This window comes from Ascaphus truei, chromosome 3, assembly GCF_040206685.1.
Source record: "Ascaphus truei isolate aAscTru1 chromosome 3, aAscTru1.hap1, whole genome shotgun sequence".
NCBI classification, from domain to species: Eukaryota; Metazoa; Chordata; class Amphibia; order Anura; family Ascaphidae; genus Ascaphus; species Ascaphus truei.
Genome location: NC_134485.1, coordinates 193,028,598 through 193,045,714, shown reverse-complemented (window position 1 = coordinate 193,045,714; position 17,117 = coordinate 193,028,598). Strand labels below are relative to the sequence as shown.

The 17,117-nt window shown below is 48.1% G+C and overlaps 1 protein-coding gene across 10 annotated transcripts in view; it reads right to left on the bottom strand.

Annotated features, from left to right (window-relative positions):
* Nucleotides 1-17,117, bottom strand: part of STYXL1 (serine/threonine/tyrosine interacting like 1) — a 98,353-nt gene that overhangs the window by 11,011 nt on the left and 70,225 nt on the right. For 5 of the 10 annotated variants that reach the window (XM_075589852.1, XM_075589850.1, XM_075589851.1 and 2 more), the window contains exons 7-9: nt 10,295-10,392; nt 8,961-9,073; nt 6,341-7,888 (exon numbers count right to left, since the gene is read on the bottom strand). In XM_075589852.1, the coding sequence (XP_075445967.1) occupies nt 7,757-7,888; nt 8,961-9,073; nt 10,295-10,392 (343 nt within the window). In that variant the 3' untranslated portion in view covers nt 6,341-7,756. Of the gene's footprint in view, nt 1-6,340; nt 7,889-8,960; nt 9,074-10,294; nt 10,393-10,895; nt 11,070-11,752; nt 11,964-17,117 lie in introns of those variants that run through there. The other 5 variants (XM_075589847.1, XM_075589853.1, XM_075589854.1 and 2 more) reach the window with 5 other exon arrangements.

Sequence of the window (17,117 nt, the reverse complement as noted above, 5' to 3'; positions counted from 1 at the left end):
TTCCTGTGTCTCCTCCAGAGCCTGTCCTAGTGGAAGGGCAACAGGAGTTTGAAGTTTAGATGACCCTGGACTCCAGGGTGTCAAGAGTTACAATCCAGTACCTAATCCATTGGAAGGGTTTTGGCCCTGAGGAACATTCCTGAATCCCCAGGGATCGACTTCACGCACCTTGTCCAGTTCGGGCATTTCACCAAAGATATCCCTCAAAACCATCCCTGGAGTGTCCGGAGGTCGCTCCTGAAAGGGGGTGGGGGGATACTGTGAGGATCACGTGCAGGCTTCGGCCAAGAGTTTGATCCAGACCTTGCTGCAGCTGGTGCTCATCAGTGCATACCCCGCCCAGCAACAAATCAGGGCCCTGATTCTAATATCACCTTCTGCTGTGCAGCTGTGCAGCTATTGGCTGTTCCTCCTTTGTAGGCTCAGCGATTGCCTCTGCAAATCAGCTGAGCATAATACATAATCGAAAAAAATACTGTGAGTAAAGCGCTAAAGTGTCAAAATAACTAACTAGTAATAAAACAATATACTCTTTAAATAAAGGTAGGCTGCCTGGTACCTACTGTCCAGTACAGACAGAATCAAAACATAAAACAGAATAAACCTGGCGCCAAATATTGTCCAATAGGATAAGTCCTGTGATCCTCAAGAATCCGCACAAGTGCTTTCAGGTCATGAAACGAGAAAAACAAACAAAGAGACAAATCATAGCATATAACTGCTGGGTGATGTCAACCTACACTAAGGACAATACAAACAGACTTTTAGTAACAGACTAAAATTATTTATTAAAACATAATGAACTATGTCATTAAAAGGAACCACAATACTGACAATAAAGGACAGCTGATCATCCGGAGATGGTAAAATCAAAACCCTACTTACAAGAAGCAGGGTGACAACAAGCGGTGATGGAACGAGGTTAGTGTTCCAGATGGTATCAGGGTGATGGTCCAGCAGAGCTACCACTCTGTGACGCTAGTGCCGTCGCCAAAGTCTCCCTGCTGTCACTCACGGGGAAGCGCTGGTGGGGGAAGCAAGCTCACTGGGGCGTTCACGCAGACACCGCGTGTAGCTAATCCCCCAAGCGCGTGTGCCCGTGGGGTTAAAGGCGCACGAACCTCTCCGCTCGATCATAAATGATAAACCAGCAAGTCCTGCAAAGTACTGTAGCAGTCCAGAGGGTGACAACTGACACCCTCCCTACGCGTTTCGTTGAACTAATTCTACTTCCTCAGGGGCTACTATACTAATAGTATATTACTTGTGACGTTGTGCTGGTCGCAAACACACTGTTTTGCCTTGTCCTGCCTTGCCGTGCCTTGCTTTGCTGTTCTTATCTTGCAATTCTTTACCTGAACCGTGGCTCCTGCCTATGAACTAGAGAAATAGGGCCAGTCTCGGCCCAACAAGACTTGGCCAGGGAGCAAAGGAGCGACTCCTACTTCAAACCTAGCCACCCGACCCTTTATCTGTAGCAGGACGTTGGCAGTCGGGTACCATTTTATATCGCCATGTATAGATTCTGTGCTCCACAGGGAGTCATAGGAAAGCACTTCAGGGGATATAAGTTCATGGAAACAAGGGTTTTTCTAGAGCCCAAATCCACAACGGGCTGGACAGATTTAACCCCAATCTGGAAGTAGCCAGGGCTTGCAGCTTTCTCTGGGAAAGTGTGAGGATCGTGTGCAGGCTTCGGCCCAAAGTTTGATCCAGACCTTGCTGCACCTGGTGCCTCATCAATGCCTGCTGTGCAGAACCCGCCCAGCAACGAATCAGGACTGATTCTAGTATCACCTTCTGCTGTGCAGCCGTTCAGCTATTGGCTGTTCTGCCTTTATAGGCTCAGCGATTGCCTCTGCAAATTGGCTGAGCATAATAGTATATTACTTGTGATGTCGTGCTGGTCGCAAGTACACTGTTTTGCCTTGTTCTGCCTTGCTTTGCTGTTCTTACCTTGCAGTTCTTTACCTGAACCCTGGCTCCTGTCTATAACCAACCGCCTCTCTCCAACCCTCGACTATGGCTAGTGACCCCAACGATCCATACCCTCTTCTATCTCTGACCACGGTGAGTCTATTTACGTTCCTCACTTCTCCAACCCCCGACCCGATACCCACAACTACGAATCTGCATTCCGGACGCGACTTCAGGGCTCCAGGTCGGTGTTTCTATATTCCCACCTCTGCCTCACGGTTTAGTCCAGTTTGTGGCGAGCATCTGTTACAGAAAGGCTGAGGTGACGGTCCTGCTGAAGTTACAATCCATCTGTGGGCACTCCATATGACAGTGACCCTCTTCCCTGCAAGTAGTACGTAGAGAAGTCTCTCTCGCAGGGGGTTGATGTGAATGCCAGTCAGCTGGACGGGACACTGGAGACCAGGAGTTGAGTGGGTACTGCATGTGACATCTTCTGAAGTTTCCCTCTTTTGGCGATGAGCCGACATCAGGAAGTAGATGAGAGTCTCGGTGGGGACCGGCGTCAAGACCTCTCCATTACTGGGACGGCTGATCCCTTTGTGGGGCTTGGCGTTAGTGGGTTGATATGTTGTAGTTTACACGCTGGTCTGGCCTCCCCATTTGGGCATCAGCCGGAGCTGGTGGAGTCTGTGCCATCGGGCCCAGGACACTCTTCTGGTCCTTGGCCACAAGGAAGTTTTTCACGAGCTGAACAACCAGAGTTAGGGTTTTGTCAGCATTGCATTTTACTCAGGAGTGTGCGGGAGGGGTTATCATCTGTAGGAATTGCTTCAAAATGACTTGTTCGAAAATCACCTCCTTGGTCCGCTGCTCGAGCTGTATCCACCGACTACATAAGTCGAGTAAGCGCTGAGCTCTGACCAGGGGTTTCTCTTAGAAGTGTATTTCAAGTTCGAGAACTGCTGCCTGTAGGCTTCTGGGGTCAGGCCTAAGCGATCCAGAATGGCTGATTTTATCTGCTCATAGTCCATAGCCTGATCCGCAGGTAGGCCCTGATATGCGACCTGGGCTTCTTCTATGAGGAGCAAGGCCATGGAAGTTTCCCAGCGATCTGCAGATCAACCCTGGGCCTCAGCAACCCTTTCAAAGTTAGCAGGAATGCTTCTGGGTCCTCAGCCGTCTTAATTTGTCCCAGGAAAACTGGTGGGTATCCGGAAGTTCTGATCTGGCAGACAATGGGGACCGGGACAGCACATTGGTGAGCCTTTCATCCTGGGCTGCCTGCTGCTGGGGTTAGAGCTGGGCTTGCTGCTTCAAATGTTGCAGTATTAGTACGGCTTGCCTGGCCTGTTTTTCATCCCGCTCCACCTGTGGCTGCCGCAGTAGTCCGTTTTGCCTAGCACATTTGCTGTTTTGTCTGGCCTGTTCACACAGAAACGCTTTTAAAAAATGTATTTTTTTTTGTGTGGCCCTTCGGATGCAGGGGCCGCTCAGAATCCCACTTTAACACCATATGTTGCAGGGACAATGCAACGACATGTGGATTTGTCTGAATATAGGCTTTTTGTTTAGCCTAAAAAAAGGAGGAACAACCAGAGCTTATCTTCAGCATATAAACGGTTAACAAAAGCATAAGTCCTAGATAAGGGTTTTGCTCTTTTCCCAGCAAGGGTAAGTCAAGACCAGGATACAGAAGAAGTTCCAATTCCAAGAAGTTACAGAAGCAAAAGTTCCAATATACACAGACCTTATTGCAGACTTTTCTCCCTCCAGAGCTCCAGAGTGTGCCTCCCTGGTTCAGACAGGAACCCAAATCACTGAAAGACTCTAACCAGCCAGGTGAGCAGGCTAATCAAGTCAGTCTGTTATCAGAATGAGATTTAACCTGCTCAGTGCTGTGCTCAAGCTTTAAACATAGGTCTTCCATGCATAACAATCAGATAGGGAATCCATCCTGTCACTGTTGTCTTTTCTTATGATTTTACAATTTCATATAAAAGGATTTATGCCAAGATTTGTGCCCCTATTTTTTTATTGCTTTCAGTAGCCCAGGCTTACCAACTAAGTCCAGATGAGGAGTGTGATAGTAATGCTGGTTGGTCTTGTCACAGGAGACCAGGACTCTTTCACGGGATCAAGTACCAGATAGGATACAGAGATTAAATAAACGTATATTTATTCTGACCGGAGCCGGCAGACACAACACAATATCACCAACAGAGCTATACTCACTCCAAACAGCAGAAACGGGAAATCCTAGCAGTCCTAGGTGCCCGGCATAACCAAAATGGCTTACTCTGTGCCGCCTCCAGTCCTGTGGGGGAACGGGAACTCCAGACAATACTGGGTGCAAGTCGCAGGCTTTAAATCTCCCGCTTCAGAATGGCATACAGCCTCGTCTTGGGGTGTCTCTGGTATTGCCTCGGAGAATACCGCTTAATACCTCCACACGCTAGCCTCAGCAAGGTCTGTGGAGCTGACACCAGCCACCCCTTCCATAGGTTCTCCCTCTCCATAGAGAAACATGGAGATTGGGGCAGCGACCAATCACAGCATGAATGCTGTGTGTGGAGCCAATCACAGCGCAAAGACTCATCTGTGTTGACCAATCCGGGCTGTGGGTGTGACAGGCTGAGGCAAGGAGGGCGGGAATTACGAACCAGCCAATGAAAACAGCACCTACCTCCCCCTGTTCTTAGTACCGGCTCGCTATCTCTTGATGAGATAGGTATAAGGATCTCCCAACAAGGCCGCCGATGTAGGACGTCGGCATCTACCAACATGGCCGCTGAGGCACAAAGTCAGCCTCATTCTGGATTTATTGCCTACACTCTTTATAAGGCTTCATTCCCCTTTCTTCCTTGTCTGTGCAAGGTTCCGTTTTCCTGTACTCCTGCTGAAACCGTGTTCTGCCTGTCTTGCTGCCATTCTGCTTTGCCTTGACGATCCTGCCTTCACCAGCCATGACCTTAGAACTGTGACCCCTATTACTCTGTCTTCTCTAGCCCTGACCGCAGAAGTGACCACGATTATCCTGCCTTCTCCTGCCCTGACCTCAGACCTCATTATTCTACTCTTCAGGATTCGGATCCCAGGTATGGGTTGGTCTCTACTCTCCACCTCTGCCTAGCAGGTCTGTCTCCTGGACAGTACACAGCAACGTATGCGACCGTAACAATAGGTGCCTCTCTGTCTGGGCAGACAATGGCTTCGCTCTTTGGACCAATCCCTCTGGATAGGAGGCCTGCCCATCCCATCCCTTTCCTCCATTGTCTTCAATCTCCTTGTGTAACCAGCCAGACCCGGAACCCTGTGCATGCAGGCTGGGTAAGTGTATTACCAGCCTACCTTGCCCAGGGAATAAAGACACACCCAGTTACACATAAGCATACTACAGAAAAGCTTTTATGTAATTGGTAGACAACGTTGCTGCTTTCTATTGGTGACTCTGTGCCATGTTCGTAGTCTGGCGGTTCTACGTCGTTTGTGTGTCAAAACCAGCACAAAAATCTACACATTTCTGGCAAACTGGGAAGCCCTGAATGTCAGGGGATCATAGATGAGCTTCGGGGGACAGGTTCAGGTAAGATTGTTTTTTTAAATTATCCATTTCAGGGGAAACTGCTGCTATAACGGCTAATAAATAATCACAGTTGCCAAGCTTAAATTTGCATCCGTAAGTCGAGTTTTCAGAAACTTCTTTCAAAATTGCTACATTTGCAAGAGTAGTAATACTATATGACTTAGTCAATTAATAAAAGTAGTGGCAATGGTTGAAGTGTGATGATGCTAGGGGGTACGGAGTATAACTCATTTTTTTAATTTACAAGAGTACCGCTACCTTTTTATTGACAAAATAATGGTTCACTTTCCATTTTAAAAATGTATTTATTTTTTGGAAGCCTATCTCCCTTTCTTAAGAGTAATTATTGTATGAATCTTTCTAATTACGGACAAAAACAGCTTTCCGCAATGGTAAATACATTTAGAATATTGACGCTGGATATCTTCTTGCCGCACTGTTCTAATAAAGTATTACAATATTGCACCTGAGGAAGGGAGATCCACGAAACGTTGTACATTTGCAACCTGCAAATAAAACAGTTTATCATGCTATAATGTTTGGTGTAAGACTTTATTAGAACAGTGCGGCAAGAAGATATCCAGCTTCAAGTTTAACCAAGTGGCAGAAGTGGGATCCCAGCCACTCTTCAACTGCCTGCTCCTTACAAAGAAAAAGGACACCAACTACAATTATCTATAAGGAGTGCGGTAAGATCCAAAACCTTTACATTTAGAATATTTGGAAGTCACAGAAATGCACTTTTTAAAAAGATACTTCAACCACAAAGGAGTGGTAATGTGCTTGTGTGACGGAGCGGCCTTGTCGGTATGGTCAGAAAAGAGCTTACACACAACATTCTTGCAATGAAAAGTGCTTTATAACCTGCTTACCAGGGAAGCAGGTTGTAGTTGCACAGAGAATAAAGCAATGAAAGTAAATGGCATCAGTCTGCAACAAAAACAATAGTCCTTAGTCCCAGGTACACAACAGGGAGTTCAGGCTCTCCCCTCAGCCAGGCTCTCTGCAACCTGTTTACCCACAGGTTGAGAGCAAAATTACAGCCTGGAAGAAATCTGCTGTCTTCCTTTTAAACCTCCCCTTTCCAATCAGCTAGCAAACCTGCCAGCTAGGGTGTGGTTCTTTTGGTCTGCTAAAGTGAGAGTATTTTAGCCTCTTATATACTCCCTCACAGCTTGTAACAGAGCGCAGCACATTTTCAAAGGAGTAACGCAGGATTGTCCAAATAAATATATTCTTTAAAAAAAAAGTGTTGCATTTTTTAAATAAACAAGTAACTTTGATTTAAAAGGAATTGTGTAATTCACCATGGTTAAAAGAAATAAAAACAATGCACATGGCAAGCATGCAATCAAGGCAAATCATGCCCTTTGATTTCATTATAAATGTATAGTTACATAGTTACATGGTAGATGAGGTTAAAAAAAAGAAATATGTACAAGTTCAACCTATGTTAAATTTCGAGGACAAATACATACCCTATGTGTGTATTTATTGTATTTTGATCCAGAGGAAGGTAAACAAAACAAAAAAACAGTGAAATATGATCCAATGCTGTCTCATAAGTGGAAATGTAATTCCTTCTTGACTACACTGATATAGAAATAAGATAACAAAGGTAAAGAAAGCCTGCAGCTAATACAAACAATTAAATATGACCATTATATGGTTAAATATTGCATTTTGGTGACAAAGAACTCTGCCTGACCATGCCTTAGTTTTTGTTGGCAATATTTGTATATTAAAGCAGCAATCTCCCCCATAATAAAACATTTGTTTTCTAGTTTCTAGTTTCCCTGAACCGGGGATTCTCTCAAGGCTAATCCATTGTCCATCAATGTCCTGGAGCCCACCCAAGCAACAAGAGTTTACACTTTTTGTCGTTTATTTGAGAAAACGTCAAAAAATAAAATGAGATTCCTATTGGCTACCGGATGGAAGGCAGACCTTCATTTGTGTGTAGCCATTTCGTGCCCGCTAGGAAAGAGTTCCTGCCTGGTGGACAAAACGTATTTTTGTTCGTGAATTGGAAGTACCCCAGATTAGGTTAGTAAAAAAAAAGAATACACAAAATTACGAGTAATACAGATTGCTACTTAAGGAGTCTTTATGAGCTACGTTTAAATGCGCTCCAGCTTCATATAGAAGAACTTCTGAACATAGACGGAAGATGTTAATTTTGATAACGTATTTTTCCAGTATCAGACTGTTCGGAATCACCGTTGGGAATTGATTGTTTATTTTAACTAAGGGTCAAAACTTCGGGTCTGATATATCTGTTATCTGATTTCCCAGAATTGTCTTCTCCCACTTAGAAAGCTGCTCCACAAACCCTCTGTTGGGCCTCATGTTGGTTTTGCATTTCAGTACGTGCTTCCATCCCTCCTGAAAAGAAAACCACCAAAACAATGTGAGATCGACCATCTACCATGTACCCCTTACTCAATGATTGCAACCCATTTACATGTAAATTACTTTAAATCTAGAGTAACCTGCACCACCCACTGCTGTGTAATGTTGTATGGTACTTTTCAAGCAGGCGTTCTACATATAGGATCACCATGCACTGCAAATAAATGGGTTACTGGTCTCTACGGCATTGAACATTTTGACTGCAAAACAGATCTGGGTGTAAATTCACACCTTGCTAAATCCGAGCAATGATCCCTTTGAGCCCACTATACTGTATGTTAAAGACAAAGTGGGTAATTCAAAATTGTCATAATGGTCTTTCGGGCGGTTTCCAGACAAAAATCCCCATTGAAGTTGGAGTAAGCATTAAAGCTGCAGTTCAAGCTTCCGTTTTAAATTTTTGTTCCCATTCAATATGTGCATAAATACAATCTGCACACTGACAAGTGATTAGCTAAGCTGCCGATCGATCTGTTCTCCTATAAACGATCGCTGAAGATTTAGCTCAGGGTTTTTTATATCACAGTTAGGGCTGCAGAAGATTACCCAAGATGCAAAGTTCTGCGTGGAAGATCATGTGACCAGGCAGGCCCTAGATAAAATGGTGCACTGCTAGAGAGAGGGCAAAAGTGTTGTGCCAGAGTCTGTCCCAGAAGAGGAAGGGGATGTGACTTTGTAAATGGTTGCTATAGAAACAATAATGCTTGTTAAATTAGAATACATTAAAAATGTCTTTACATTTTTTTTTTTAATGCTACAAGTATTTTCTCATAGTAGAGAACTGATTTATTAAAAAAAAAAACATACATGTAGGATTTTTCTTAAACTGTATCTTTAAATTAGGGCCGGTAGTGTATATGCTGAAGAAGTAGCAGGAGTCTGAGGTCATTATACACTTTGCTGTAAAGCTCCTTCCCTGTGCTAGAGAAAAATTCCACTTCATTCAAATGAATGGGACTAAAATCCTCTCCAGCACGGGAAAATCACAGGCTATTGAGTGATGGTCTGGGAGTCAGTATTTGAGTTGTGCAATGTTGTAGATTACCTGTAGGGTGCACTTTTTCTGGTGGATGATGTATGCTATCAGCACAGTACTGCTGCGGCTGATTCCCAGATTGGAGAAGACCAGAACTGCGAAATTGAGATCGATGTACATATCTAGAAAAAGAACACATCAAATTCTGTATTAAACTCTTTGCTGCATACTGGGCCTACAATGCATTGCTCTGCAGGCCCTCTGGTAGTAAAGGGTGAGCAACATTGCTATACACATCCTACCCACGTGACTTTTATTGATGACTGCCACGCTGTTAAAAATAAAAATCAGTGTAATTACTTGGTTTTTTAAATTAACCCTTTGAGTGCCAGAAGACCGGAGACACCTTTCTTACCGATCTAAACCAATGCAATTGCGTGGTGGTGGGCAGGCCCCACAGGATATGAATGGAAGGGGAGGATACTCCACTTCTGTTCTGGCCGCGATCACAGTGAACCCGATCACCCCCTAGAAAACTAGTACTTGTAGCCAGCGGTGGATTTGCCTAGGCACTTGCCTGTGTGGGAGCCTCCTTTCTGCCACCCTCCTGCTCCTTTGGCATCCCAGCGTCAAATGATGCGGCAGACATCACAAACGTGACGTCACACGTGGCACGTTGCCAAGGAAATGCAACGTCATGTCATTTGATCTTTCTTTTCATTGCTCTGATACTCCTTTGCACATTTAAAAAAAAAAATACTAGTTCTTTAAAGAATCTTTGCTTTATCCCATTGAGCAGGCATCCATTTTACATCTTGGATTACTGTTTAGGGTGAAGAAAAAATTCTTATAGATGTAGCCCGTGTTCTCTGAGACATTGTCTATCAAGGTTATAGTCATACCGAATGTAACCAGGCATATATCTCATCTCTACCATCCATGTTTCTTCACTCATTTACACATTAAAGGTGCACAGCCATAGCTAGAGGCGTGTTTGACAATCAAGATTTCAAGTTTGTCAATCAAAGTTTGATTTGCCCGTATCCCCAACCTGTCCTTATTAGAGGATGACAAGAGTGCGAGAGGAAGTCAACTCCCTCTCAAAGTCTTAACTGACCATGGTTTTTTCAAAGTAAAGTTAACAAAAAAAAAGAGATTTACAAATACTAAGCCAAGTCCAGATCCACAAAAGGGTTCGAAGCTTTACATGCCCCAGCTTCTATTCACATGAATGGGAGTAAAGGCTTGCTAAAGCATAGCACCCTTTTAGGAATCTGGGCCAAAGGGTGCCATGTTGGTTAAAAAATGCATCAGCCAGGCAGATGTAATTCAATAAACATGTCAATGCCAATAGTACACTTTGGCCCCGGAGGGGATAAAGACAAAGGCAGTGGGCAGCTCACCTATAAAATGACAAGCTACGGGGAAGGACTGTAGGAGATCTGAATGGCTGCAGTCTGTGACTGGGATGTGCAGAACGTGCTCGCTTTCCACTTTGAAACTAGGAGGAGGAAACAAAAGCACTTTCTTCATGTTATTATATTTATCTTCTTCCACTGTCTAAGTCAGGGGTGTGCAAACTGGCGGGCGGGAGATTTTCTTGGGGGGGGGGCCCTCACTCTTTCCCAAGGCATTTAAATTAAATGCCGGGGTATCGCGTGAGGCCTCTGCAACTCACTTACCATGATTCAGCCGGCTTCTGCGACGCGTCGCCATGGCAAACCCAGCATCAAATGACGCAGTGGGGTCATCGCAACGTGGAAATTATGCCGGAGGGTCACATAACATCACATAATCTCGTGGCGTCATTTGACGCTGCAACAAAGGTAAGGGAGGGAGGGCGAGCAATGGGGGAGAACAGGCGGGAGGGGAGGCCGCACCTGAAGTTTGCGCACCCTTGGTCTAAGTGAAGTGCAAGACACCTTAAAGGAGCAATCCATGCAATATCCTATGTGTGTTTTTTTTTATAAATAAAACAGTTCTGTAGTATTAGATCATACTTACTACCTTTTTTTAATTCAACTTTTAATGCCATTTTTATTGGGTTTTAATATACTGAGCATCCTGTGATTTCTATAGCAGGTCTTAGCCCACCTCTCCCAGCAGTTCAAGATCTGTGTAACACTTTCCTGTTTGTTATAATTTGTTGCCAATATTCCCAGCAGTTTGAGCTGCAAACTAGAACAAAAGATAATGTTACCATAGTAATATAAGAATATGTTGTAGCTGCTGAGTTACACTGACTGAAGGATTGATTTGAAACTGAAAGTCCGCCATTTAGTGAACCCTGGGAAACAAGATTTTGCCCATCGATCACAGGAGAACCAATCGATTGGCAGCTTAGGTAATTAGTTTTCAATAAAGGTAATCAAAGGCTTCATATATTATAACAAAAAAGAGATTTTTTTAGCAAGCTCAAAACCCAGAACCACGGTATTAAATATGCATATATTTATTTGTGTCAATTTGAGTGCTACTGAGATATACTGTAGACCTGAAATATACAACATTAAATAAATAAGCCCACATGTACATCCAATGGTGATGACCTTTGCTGTAGCAATAAGCATGGGAAGAATATATATACAACTCAACCCCCTTATAACGCTGTGCTTGGAGTCCAAAGAATCACATCGCTCTATAAGCGGATCGTGTTAGAAATAATGTACAATTGTATGCATTGTACAATAAAGTATTTAAGATACTGTAACGCATAGCTCACCACAAACGAAGCGCGACCGCGGTGCTGAGGTAGGGGATTGGATAACGCCGACCCACAGCCACGTGAGCGCGCCTAGGATGTAGAGTAGTCGTTCAAGCCAGGTCAGGGTTATAGATTGGAGAATGGTTAAGGTACTTGCCAAGTTCAGGAGCGGAGAGTTTCGTATCGTTGTAGTTCGTAGCCAGGTTCAGGATTGGAGAGTATCGGATAGTCGGGGTACGTAGCCAGGTTCAGGATAGGAGAATGTCGGATTGTTGGAGTACTTAGCCAAGGTCAGGACTGGAGACAGGAGAATGGTCGTACAAGCCGGATCAGGAGTGGAGAAAAGCGGAGTCCAAGGAGCTAGCAGGCTTCAGGGAACAAGAGGTAATCAGTGTCATGGGAGAGGGGGTTTGGCCCGGGATTAAAGGGGTTACACCCCATTTGGCCACCCCGTACTCTCACCTGGGAAGCAAGGGGTTAACTGGACTGTGGTCCAGTAATGTGTTTTTACCTTGCTTTGGCATCCTAATGTATATTCCCCTGTAAAAATGTATTGTTTCTGTTCCAGTGTTTGCACCAACACATACACTGGGATTGATGCGGGAGGCTTAAGGGGTTAATGAGCTACAGTTTTAGGAAAATACAAATATGTGTGGTGTCTTTTCAGAAATATATGGGCTTCAAAAGGCTTGATTGAAGTTGGGTGTGAAAAGTACAGAGGGGGTTTGTTGTATGTTAATACCTAAGTTGCAGGCCAAGGGTATGTTGCTGGTAGAGACAGCTAGGACCCAGATCTGGAGCATTGGGTGTGAAATATAGCACCTGTGACAAATGTTCTCTACACCGGAGGCCCAGCTTCAAAGGATTTCTTGACAAGGGGTTTTATGGGGGCCAGGTGTGCGGTTACAGAAGGAGATATCAGAATGAGTGACCTTATTAAATATAAGAATATTATGAGATGTCCTCGGCTGAACGTGCTAAAAACTACATGTGTGTATTCGTGGGACCGATTCGCACATAATGATTACAGACACATGATGTCTAGCAGGTACTAAGAGACAGATATTAATACATCTCTTAATTTTAGTATTACACGGTAATATTTAGTCTCATTGGGAGCGTCATGCATGCCTGAATGTTTTAAAATGTCTCGCGTGCCAGTAAGTATTACTGAACTGAAGTTATGAAGTTATTTAGATAGGAAAAGCAGTTTTTAAACGTCCTTGGGTGGGAGGAGTTTTACTCTGGGGAAGACTGTCAACCTCCCCACTGATTTATGAGAGGGTCTGGGTTTAGGTTGTGTTCAATGGGAAATAATTGTATATAAACAAGGTTCAGCCTATGACTATGGTCTTCATGTATTTTCGTGATGATTACATCTGAACCTGAATTATGGAAGAAATGGCCCATCCTGTATCCTGATGGCTTTCTTGTCCAAACCTTTAAGTAAGTGTCTATATTTTGTCTGTTATTTGTATATCTTGTGTGTTCACCTTTTTCAAGGAAAAAATTATATTTTATCATATCTAGTCGTGTTCAGTTCAACCCAGGTATTTTTGGTGTAAATTATATCTTGTCATAAGTTACCGTGACAATCAGCATTCAAGGCAAGGCAAGGCAAGGCAACGCAACGCAAGGGTTCAGGAACAAGGATGTGCCAAGGCACAGCGTCACAATGACTATGCTCAGCAATGAATGGTTGTAGACTGAGGGTATAAATAGGAGGAGCCTCCAATAGCCAGCCAGGGCGGAACCAGGAAGTGAGAGTCGATTGGCTGCCGGTGCACACAGGTGTGCCCTATGATGCAGCCTAATCAGGGTTCAGGGTGAAACTGCTCACGCGTGGGACGGAAACCAGGGGCGGAGTTTAGAGCGCGCGTCACTCCCACGCGGATTCCTGGGACTAGATGGGGCGGGACCAATCGCGCGCCAAGCCGTGCGCGTCACAGAGTTCTGGGGGCGGGACCTGACTAGTGCGTCAGCAGGGAGGCTGGCTGAACGTCCACGTCGTGTGACAGCGATGGGAGCGGGGTCTGAATCCGCGGGCGGTTGAACAGAGTGCGCAAGGTCCGCGCGCACGTAATGGGACCATGAAACCACGCATGCTGGGTATCCGTCACGGATTTTTGTGTTTTAATACACTTTTGCATTTCTACCCATGTGTGCTGTCTCTCCTTACTGGACCATCATCTGGTAATATACATCATATATATATATATATATATATATATATATATATATATATATATATATATATATATATACAGTGTTCGACAATCCTATACATTTACACGCCCGGGGAGAGTGGATTTAACCCCCGGGCGGGTAAATATTGGCCCAAGCAGAAAACGTGCTTGTTTTTTTAAATTTCCCGCGCTCGCGCTAAATTTCCCTGCTCGCGCTGAAAAATAAAAAAAATAAAAACTCCACCTACCTGATGCTGATTGGCGCGCGCTCCCAGGCTTTGTGGGCGCGCGGCCAGGCTCTATATGAGCCCGCCCCCAACGAGCGGCCATTCTTTCTGGCCGGAGATCTATTGGAGAGTAAGTACTCTCCAATCTCTGCATGCTGCGGCCCCTCTGATCCTTCCATGCCTCCTGCAAGCCTCCTCCCCGCTTCCCGCTAGGGGCAGGAGATGGTAGGGGGTGTCCCCCCTTCTGTCCCTGTCCCCGCTTACCCAGTCTTCCTGCTGATCCCCGCGCGGGGCAGGAGATGGTAGGGGGGTGTCCCCCCTTCTGTCCCTGTCCCGCTTACCCCGTCTTCCTGCTGATCCCCGCGCGGGGCAGGAGATGGTAGGGGGGTGTCCCCCCTTCTGTCCCTGTCCCCGCTTACCCCGTCTTCCTGCTGATCCCCGCGTGGGGCAGGAGATGGTAGGGGGGTGTCCCCCCCTTCTGTCCCTGTCCCCGCTTACCCCGTCTTCCTGCTGATCCCCGCGTGGGGCAGGAGATGGTAGGGGGGTGTCCCCCCTTCTGTCCCTGTCCCCGACCTCCTGACGATCCCCGCGCGGGGTTGGATATGGTCACGGGGGGGGGGGGGAGGGGAGGGGCGAGCGGGACAGTGGTGGTGGTCGCGCGGCCTTTCCTCTTCTTCCCCCTGTCGTGTGTGTGTCTGTGTGTATGCATGGGTGTGTGTCTGTGTGTGTGCATGGGAGAGTGTGCCCAGCTATCATGACGGCGCAGCATAAGGTGTGGGGTGGGGGGGGGGGCGTCTGCCCGTCTGCCCGCTCGACCACAAGCTTCATGCCCTCGAGGGGAGCAGGGCAGTGGCGGCCACGGCGGGGCTGACTGTCCCCTGGGGCGCCCGCTGGGGGACAAATCGCAACGTGCCTGCCACCTCCCCAAACTACGACCGCGTGAGGTATGGGGGGGGGGGGATGTCGGCCTGCCCCCCCCTCCCACGAGCGGGAGATGGGCGCGGGTGGGTGGGGGAGGAGCGTGGTGGTGCTGGTCGCGGCCTTTCCTCCCCCCCTGTGTGTGTGTGTCTGTGTGTGTCTGTGTGTATGGGAGAATGTGTGACACACCAGAGGTACCCCCCCAATCAGTCACCCCCCAGTCAGTGTCAGTCACCCCCCACCCCCAGTCAGTGTCAGTCACCCCCCACCCCCAGTCAGTGTCAGTCACCCCCCCACCCCCAGTCAGTGTCAGTCACCCCCCCACCCCAAGTCAGTGTCAGTCACCCCCCCACCCCCAGTCAGTGTCAGTCACCCCCCACCCCCGTCAGTGTCAGTCACCCCCACCCCAGTCAGTGTCAGTCACCCTCCCACCCCCAGTCAGTGTCAGTCACCCCCCACCCCCGTCAGTGTCAGTCACCCCCGCCCCCGTCAGTGTCAGTCACCCCTGCCCCAGTTAGTGTCAGTCACCCCTGCCCCAGTCAGTGTCAGTCACCCCTGCCCCAGTCAGTGTCAGTCACCCCTGCCCCAGTCAGTGTCAGTCACCCCTGCCCCAGTCAGTGTCAGTCACCCCTGCCCCAGTCAGTGTCAGTCACCCCTGCCCCAGTCAGTGTCAGTCACCCCTGCCCCAGTCAGTGTCAGTCACCCCTGCCCCAGTCAGTGTCAGTCACCCCTGCCCCAGTCAGTGTCAGTCACCCCTGCCCCAGTCAGTGTCAGTCACCCCCCACCCCCAGTCAGTGTCAGTCACCCCCCACCCCCAGTAAGTGTCAGTCACCCCCCACCCCCAGTCAGTGTCAGTCACCCCCCACCCCCAGTCAGTGTCAGTCACCCCCCACCCCCAGTCAGTGTCAGTCACCCCTGCCCCAGTCAGTGTCAGTCACTCCTGCCCCAGTCAGTGTCAGTCACCCCTGCCCCAGTCAGTGTCAGTCACCCCTGCCCCAGTCAGTGTAAGTCACCCCCACCCCCAGTCAGTGTCAGTCACCCCCCACCCCTAGTCAGTGTCAGTCACCCCCCACCCCCAGTCAGTGTCAGTCACCCCCCACCCCCAGTCAGTGTCAGTCACCCCTGCCCCAGTCAGTGTCAGTCACCCCCACCCCAGTCAGTGTCAGTCACCCCCCCACCCCCAGTCAGTGTCAGTCACCCCCCACCCCCAGTCAGTGTCAGTCACCCCCCCACCCCCAGTCAGTGTCAGTCACCCCCCCACCCCCAGTCAGTGTCAGTCACCCCCCCACCCCCAGTCAGTGTCAGTCACCCCCCACCCCCAGTCAGTGTCAGTCACCCCTGCCCCAGTCAGTGTCAGTCACCCCTGCTCCAGTCAGTGTCAGTCACCCCTGCCCCAGTCAGTGTTAGTCACCCCTGCCCCAGTCAGTGTCAGTCACCCCCCACCCCCAGTCAGTGTAAGTCACCCCCCACCCCCAGTCAGTGTCAGTCACCCCCCACCCCTAGTCAGTGTCAGTCACCCCCCACCCCCAGTCAGTGTCAGTCACCCCCCCACCCCCAGTCAGTGTCAGTCACCCCCCCACCCCCAGTCAGTGTCAGTCACCCCCCACCCCCAGTCAGTGTCAGTCACCCCTGCCCCAGTCAGTGTCAGTCACTCACCCACCCACCCAGTCACCCAGCCAGCCACTCACCCAGCCAGCCACTCACCCAGCCAGCCACTCACCCAGCCTCTCTCTCTCTGTGTATCACCCACCCTCTGTGTGTGTCACCCACCGTTTCTCTCTGTCTCCCCCCCACTCTCTCTCTCCCCCCCACTCTCTCTCTCCCCCCCCACTCTCTCTCTCTCCCCCCCCACTCTCTCTCTCTCCCCCCACACTATCTCTCTCTCCCCCCACACTCTCTCTCTCTCCCCCCACTCTCTCTCTCTCCCCCCACACTCTCTCCCCCCACACTCTCTCTCTCTCCCCCACACTCTCTCTCTCTCCCCCACACTCTCTCTCTCTCTCCCCCACACTCTCTCTCTCTCCCCCACACTCTCTCTCTCTCCCCCACACTCTCTCTCTCTCTCCCACACTCTCTCTCTCCCACACTCTCTCTCCCCACTCTCTCTCTCTCTCCCCCACACTCTCTCTCTCTCCCCCACACTCTCTCTCTCTCCCCCACACTCTCTCTCTCTCCCCCACACTCTCTCTCT